At 54.7% G+C, this 7,871-nt stretch overlaps 1 protein-coding gene across 1 annotated transcript; it reads right to left on the bottom strand.

The window, feature by feature from the left end:
* Window positions 1–395: 395 nt before the first annotated feature.
* On the bottom strand, window positions 396–2,326 carry RMI2 (RecQ mediated genome instability 2). The gene is made up of 2 exons (XM_040973937.1): window positions 2,029–2,326; window positions 396–567 (listed from the first exon to the last, which is right to left on the bottom strand). Exons 1-2 carry the CDS (start codon window positions 2,324–2,326, stop codon window positions 419–421), a joined length of 447 nt encoding a protein of 148 aa, XP_040829871.1. The 3' UTR covers window positions 396–418.
* Between the last annotated feature and the right edge of the window lie 5,545 nt (window positions 2,327–7,871).

The following is a 7,871-nucleotide window of genomic DNA, read 5'->3' on the forward strand; positions in this document are numbered from 1 at the left end:
TTTCTGCATCCGGGTTCCTTGGTCCACCAAAGCACAGTCTGTGAGAAACACAGGCCCAAAGCCTTTCACACTGAACTTGCGTGTGTGTGTGTGTGTGTGTGTGTGTGTGTGTGTGTGTGAGATCTGAAGCAGCTAAGGGAGAAACAGAGAATTTGATCTTCCACCCATCGGTACACTCACAGAAGGCAGGGTCAGGCCAAAGCCAGAAGCACACAACTCCCACGCAGGCACAGGGCTTCAGCACTTGGGCCATCTTCCACTGCCGTCCCAGCCCGTTCGCAGGGAGCGGGATGGGAAGTGGAGCAGCCAGGACTTGAACCAGCATCCAGATGGTACTCTGGTATCACAGGGGAGGCTTTACCTGCTATGGCACGACTCTGGCCCCCGAGCTGGTTTTGCCGGCCAGTTTCCATATCATTTAAGGCATGCTCCTATGCAGATCTTCCACTTCCAGTTCCCACATGCTTTCATGGACGGGGTTATCAGAAAGATCGGTCATCTTCACAGCCTGAAGGCATGGCTCAGGACTGCAGGCCTGAACCACTCCCATGACCATCACGTACTTCCCTGGGAAAGGAAGAGAGGCCGCTGTTGACATGAAACCAAAATGCAAGACAGTGTGGGACCAGAAAACAGGGGGCCACCTCAAGTGCCCCCCACCAAGTTTGTGGGGAAAGAATGAAAAGCTGAGCTTATTTGAGGAAAGGTTTTGAAATCCATGCATAGCTGTGTTTTCAGTGTGGTGTGTTTTAAGATTATATTTATTTATTTGAAAGGCAAAATTGGAGAGAAAGCGAGAGCTATCTTCCATCCACTGGTTCACTCCCCAGATGGTCACAATGGTCATGCTGGACCAGGCCAAAGCCAGAAGGCCAGAACTCACTTGGGTCATCCTACGCTGCTTTCCCAGGAGCACTAACAGGGAGCGAGTTTGGAAGTGGGGCAGCAGGATCTTGAACCAGCACCCAGAAGGGATGTCGGCTGTGCCATGGTGCCAGCCCCTCCATCTTTTTTTATAATATACATTTCCAAAAACTTTGTGAGGATTTCACATATGGATGACTTCAAACTTTTCTGCACTGAAATAAACTGAGCCCTTATTTCTGCCCTCCATGAACTTCAAACACAAACAGTGCACTTGGAAGCGTGTTAGCAATGAGTTCAGCATTTAACAAGGAAAACGGACAACACCCAACTGCTGGCTTTGGTTTGACTACTTTACATTGAGTGTTGCTCCACAATGCACACACGCCTGAGGAGTCACTCCAAGGTAGCACACAGCATGGGGCCTTTCTCTGCAAAGCCACATTTTCAACCCAGCCATGAACAAAATCCAATTTTCCCTGGATGTTGTCCCAAAAGCTGGGCAGGCAGCAGGTCCCCCAACCCACCTTCCCAATCACCAGGCCTGATCGTGAACAACAAAGTGCAGGTTTGTCACCTGGGTGATCAGTAAATGAGACTCTTCAAGCCTTTGGGGAGGAGACTCAGCTGGGAGCCAGGCTGTGCCTCACGGCCAACCCACACAACAGGCAGGGACCAGAAAGGTTAAGAACAGGGCTCCAGGCAGCTCAGACTGCACACTGCCTGTCCAGCCTCTAGCTAGCTCCCTAGGCAGAGCAAGCAGGGTCCCAGGGACGCGAGGACCTTGGCTGGATTTCACCCAAAGGGAGCCCACAGGTCCCCCAGCAGCCTCGGGGACCACCCGCCCAGGAGGCTGCCTCTGGACCACAGATGCCTGGCCTGTTCTCTGGAGGCTCAACCAACATCCCAGCAAATGCGGGCAGGGAGCCCGAGTGCCCAGTGCCTGTCTTGGGACGGGGGAAGCCCGTTTCCCTCCGTCCCCTCATCAGAGTGCCTGGGACCCCAGGCTACCTGTTTGCAGTCCGGCTGCTGAGCACCCGGGGAGGGGGTTCGAGTACTTGGGTCCCTGACCCTCATACACTGAGGAGCGTCCCTCCCCGGGGTCCCTCTTCCCCTCCCCGGCCGCGAGGAGGGCTGGCGCTGCGACCCGGGCCGCGGCGTTACCTGGGACGAGGCAGGGCCGCCCGCGCGGCACCCGGTCCAGGCCGCGCACAGAGAAGACGCCGCTCGGGTCCCGCAGGCGCGCCTCGCCGCCGGCCGCCTCCACCACCGTGCCCTGCATCCACACGGCCGCCAGCTCCAGCGGCTCGCGGCCCGCCGCCGCCCGGGACAGCCGCCAAGCTCCCGGGCCGCCCGTCGCGTCGCGCCGCAGCTGCTCCGCTAGCACCTTGACGGGAGGCGACCGGGGCAGCCGCACGGCCGCCGAGCTGCCGCCGGGGACAGGGATCGCGGCCGCCGCCATGCTGCGCCACCGCCGCTTTCCCGCCAACTTCGAGACGCAAGGGGGCACGGCCCGCGCCACCCAATCAGGAGCGCGTCCGGCGGAGCCGACCAATGGTCGGTGCCGGAAGGCGGGGCCTCCGGGAGGCGCAGCCCACGCTGGACGCCAGGAGTGCGCAAGCGTGCCTCGAGTAAACAAACTCCCCCAACACGAGTCAGGAATGGAGGAAGTTCATTAAATGAGTATAAATAAGTGTGATGGCGAGGTCAACAATTAACTTTTCAGTACATCGCAAAATCCGGCCCGCAGGCTGGTCGCCCGAGCAATTCGATGATTCATCTTCCGTCGCCTTGCGGAGCGGGGACTCCACGGGCTTAGTGGGAGAACACGAATCCGCAGCGCACCGGGCTGGGGAAGGAGCGGACACAGCTCCACCCTTCAGAGTCTCGTCTGTTTCTAAAGATTTAGTGATTTATTAGGCATCTTGCACCCGCTGAGGCTGGACCAGGCTGGAGCCCGGAGCCAGGAGCTTCCTCCCGGTCTCCGAAGTGGGTAGCAGGGACTCCAACACCTGGGCCAACTTGCATTGCGTTCTCAGGTGCATTAAAGGGGGGCCTGATTGCAGGTGGAGCAGGCACCAGTTCCAACCGTTGCACCGCATCCCCAGGCCCTGGAGTGTCACTTTTGAACCCCAACACTAGTAGGAACTGGACTGATTCTGTTTGTTTTGGCGGGGCAGTGGGGAGGGAAATCATGTATCTGGTCAGGAAACAATAGACAAGATGCAAGATTTGGGCCCGATGCGGTAGCCTAGCGTCTCAAGTCCTTGCCTTGAACGAGCCAGGATCCCATACGGCTCCGGTTCCAATCCCAGCAGCCCCACTTCCCATCCAGCCCCCTACTTGTGGCCTGGGAAAGCAGTAGAGGACGGCCCAAAGCCTTGGGAGCCCGCACCTGCGTGGGAGACCCAAAAGAGGCTCCTGGCTTCGGATTGGCTCAGCTCCGGCCGCTGCTTGGGATGTGAATCATTGGATGAAGATCTTCCTCTCTGTCTGTCCTCCTCTCTGTATATCTGACTTTCCAATAAAAATAAAATCTTTTAAAATTTTTTCAAAAAGATGAGCGATATGGACACCACTAAAGGACCTGTCTCTGGATGAACACATCATGTAGCATTTTGTATCAATCAGAAGCATCACCGAGGGGCCAGCATCTCATGAGTGCTGGTTCGAATTTCGCCGGCTCCGCTTTCCTCCAACTCCCAGCTAAAGTGCCTGGGAAAGCAGCAGGTGACCTGCTTGCTTGGGCCTCTGTCATCCACGCTGGTGGCCCAGATCAAGTTCCAGACTCCTGCTCTCGGTCTGGCCAAGCTCCAGCCATTGCAGCCATTTGGGGAGTCAATGAGCAGGAGGAAGTTTTCCCGTTTTCCCTCCCTCCCTTTCTCGCTGTAACTCTGCTTTTCTTTTCTTTTTTTTTTTTTTTAAAGATTTATTTTTATTATTTTTTTTTCATTGGAAAGGCGGATATACAGAGAGGAGAGACAGAGAGGAAGATCTTCCGTCCGATGATTCACTCCCCAAGTGAGCGCAACGGGCCGATACTATGCCGGTCCGAAGCCAGGAGCCTCTTCCGGGTCTCCCACGTGGGTGCAGGTTCCCAAAGCTTTGGGCCGTCCTCGACTGCTTTCCCGGGCCACAGGCAGGGAGCTGGAAGGGAAGCGGGGCTGCCGGGATTAGAACCGGCGCCCATATGGGATCCCGGGCGTGTGAGGCGAGGACCTTTAACCACTTGGGCCACCGCACCGGGCCAACTCTGCTTTTCAAATATATTTTTTTCAAAATATTTTTTAAACAGAGGTTAGGCATTTGACATAATGGTTAAAGCACCTCTTGGGATACCTGAGTCCCCATTTTGTCTGGGTTCAAATCCTGGCTGTGCCCCTGATTCCAGCTTCCTGGTGCCATGGGCCTGGGAGGCAGCAGGTCCCCGCCGCAACATGAGAGGCCTGGATTCCGTTCTAGCCACCTGCCTCCAGTGTGTACCTGCACCAACTGTTGGAGGCATCTGTGGAAGGGACCACAGCACAGGAGATGGATCTTCTCTGCCTTTCAAATACAACGAGTGAATAAATAAAAACAAGAAAAAATGAACATAATGAAAGAAAAAAGATGAGTCAACAGGTAAGGCCTGAAAATGCGACAGACCGATGTTGTGTGAGGCCTAGCAGGAAAAGCAACAGCTACAGCACTGGAGTTCATAAGGACAATGGCTCAAGTCCTGGCAACTCTGCTTGGGGTCCAGCTCCCTCGTCACTCACCTAGGATAACGGCAGAAGGTGACCCAAGTGCTCGAGCTCCCGCACCCATATGAGAGCACTGGATGAAGCTCCTGGCTGCTGGTTTTGGAGAAGTCCAGTTCTGGCTACTGCAGCCACTGGGAGAGTGAACCAGTTGATGTAGCATTTCTATCATTTCCTCTCTGAAAGACAAAAAGAAAGAAAGGAAGAGAAAGAAAGAGAAAGAAAACGTGATAGGGACAGGTAGTGAGATCACCCTTTAATTATTAGCTTTATTTTTTAAGTGTTTTTATTATTATTTATTTGAATGGTAGAGTGATGCAGAAAGAGATTGAAAGAACTCGCACACGTTAGTTCACTCTCCAAATGCTAACAGCTCAGGTTGAGCCAGGCTGAGCGTGAACCCAGAGCTCACCTAAACCTCCCACACCGGTGGGCGGGTGGGCCTCCTGCACTACCATGAGCCTGGAGATTATGAGCGTGAGCTTGCCTTTTATAAACCGAGATGGGCCGGCAATGGCGCTGGCATCTTACGAGTACAGGTTTGTGCCCTGACTGCCCCACTTCTGATCCAGCTCCCTGTTTATGGCCCAGGAAAGCAGCAGGGGATCGCTCAAGTCCTTGGACTCTGCACCCACATGGAGACCCAGAAATTACTCCTGGTTTCTGGCTTCAGATCAGCTCAGCTCCCACTGTCTGCGGCCAAGTAGGGGTGCCAACCAGCGGTTGGAAGATCTCAGTCTCCTCTCTATAAAAAGCTGCCTTTCAAATAAAAATAAATAAACTTTTTTTAAAAAGCAGTTGTGACGATTGAGCTAGACCCTGCCCTAAGAGCCTTGTGGTGAACATCCGTGTACCTGCTGAGCAAAGGTACAGAACCGGAGGCTTGTGGAAGCCAGGCTACTCAGCCATGGTCTCCGTGGTGGTTGTGCTGTGTGGTCTTGGCCTCCACACAGCTTCAACCCTGAGCTGCAGAGTGGAAACGAGACCCCTTTGGGTCAGGGAGTCCCCTTGGCCAGAGAAGCAAGGGGGAGGGGAGCGGAGATGAAGGCAGAAGCTCCAGCCTCCAGATTACCCCACCTGAGGTTACACACTAAGTCTGAGCTTGTCAGCGGGTGCAGCACCTACCTGGAGTGCGTGAGCTTTCCAAGCAGAGGAGAAGGCACTTGTAGGGCCAAGAGCACAGAGTGAGCCGGAAGTGCCTAGCAGACAGCTGGGAGGCAGAGTGGACCCGGCAGGAGTGGGCACAAGTGAGGTCAGGCCTGTGTAGCCTAGTTTCTGATGGTAGCAGGCCTGAGGTGGCATGGCCAGAATGCAAATCCAAGTCCACCTGAGCCATACTTGGTCACTCTACTTGAACCACAGGCTCCATCGTCTTGCCACACAATCACCTGCCTGTGCCCATCAGATATGCCCCTGGGCCTTGGCTCAGGCTGCTCGCTGCCCAACACACCTCCTCCCAGCCAAGTGCCACCACCAGCATGTCCTCTCTTCAACCAAAACTGCCTCCAGACAGTGCTGAAGTCCCCAGGAGGCCAAACGAGCTCTGTAGAGAGGAACTATATATATATATATGCATAAAGAAGCTGGTAATTAAGCGGATGTGGGCTTTTTCTTTTCTTTTTTTCTTTTTAGGTTTATTTATTTTTATTGACAAGGCAGGTTGGATTTACAGAGAGAAGAAGAAACAGAAAGATCTTCCATTTGCTGCTGCTGTATTCCCCAGATGGCCGTAACAGCCAGAGCTGAGCTGATCTGATCTGAAACCAGGAGCCAGGAGCTTCTTCCAGGTCTCCCACACAGGAACAGGGTCCCAAAGCTTTGGGCCGTCCTCTACTGCCTTCCCAGGCCACAGGCAGGGAGCTGGATGGGAAACAGGGCTGCCATGATTAGAACCGGTGCCCATATGGGATCCCGGAGCTTACAAGGTAAGAATTTAGCCATTGAACTATCACACCGGGCCCCATAGGCTGTCTTGAACCCAGAAATACCTGAGTCTGTATTGATCTTATCGGCAAGGCCAAAAGCTTCAAACTCAGATGCTAACGGTAGTGGCCAGGCCAGCGACTGTGGCATGGCAGTGACAAACTGGACTTGGGCTACCCTTTCTGGGGTCACATGTTGCCAGCATTGCCACATGGGGAGGTGAACTCCCTGTTTCCAGATCGAGGTCTTGCAGGACATTTCAGCATACAGCCTTGGCACTGAAACAGGTTGGCAATGGATCCAGCTCTACAGCAAGTGATCAGGACCTGGCCCTGTGCCCTGCGGGCATCTCTGGAACATGAGCTGGCCTGGCACCCGCAGAGCTGTGTGCTGAACTCCTTGGAAGCTCCAGTTTCATCCAGAGGCGAGAGCATCACACCAGCTCCAGGGGTTGCAACATCGGCTTTGTCTTATATTACTGTTCCAGCAGCCACTGGGGTTTGATCACACAGGTTGCAGGAGCGCCACCCCCTCCAGGGCCCACACGTGCCACCCTCTCTCCCCAGCCTGAAGCAATGCCTTGTACAGGCCTTCCTGGCCCCAGCTTCTAAGGGAGATCAAAGACCTTTGACAGGGGGTTTCCTGCCACCTGCTCCAACGAGGACAAAGGTTAAGTGCAAGGAGTTTCAGGCCCTGCCTTTACTCTCAATTCTTCCCCAGTTCCCAAGCATTTCAGACCCCAAATACCCTGGCAGCCAAATACCTGGCAACCACACCCACTTGCCTTAGCAAAGGGGCTCGCTCAGGAGGGGCAGTCACACAGAGACCCCTTCGTGAGCTGTCAGGAGATAGCCCCGGCTGAGCACCAGCGCAGGGCCAGGAGGTCACATGCATGGGTGTGGCTACTCCTCAGGACAGGTACTTTCCTTCCCCTCATTTATACAAAGGGACGCCCTGGTTGCTCCTTGTCCTCCCAGCTCAGCTCCGTGCAGCTGTGGCTTTGAGGGACACCTTTCCCAAACCTGAAGCAGTTCTGGGCAGTGACTCATTTACCCAAGGGCAGCCGAGGTCATGTGTCAACTCCCAGGAGTGGCCAACAAGAAACCCGGGCCACGGCACTGAGCTGGAGCTGGCCCCTCTTGCCACAGTGCCCACCACTCTGTCCCACTGGCAGCATCCTGGTAAACTATGCCTGCTTGCACAGGATGAGAAGACAGCTCTGAAAAAGGCCGTGAAGAAGACTGCCTTGTCTCAGGGGCAAGGAGGAAAAATGGGACAGGTCACTCAAAATGCAACCCCCACACACACCCCCAGGGCAGCACAGAAGTTTCTGTGAGTTGGTTT

This window comes from Ochotona curzoniae, unplaced genomic scaffold (assembly GCF_017591425.1).
Source record: "Ochotona curzoniae isolate NIBS_2020 unplaced genomic scaffold, NIBS_Ocur_1.0 contig_2321, whole genome shotgun sequence".
Taxonomy (NCBI): domain Eukaryota; kingdom Metazoa; phylum Chordata; class Mammalia; order Lagomorpha; family Ochotonidae; genus Ochotona; species Ochotona curzoniae.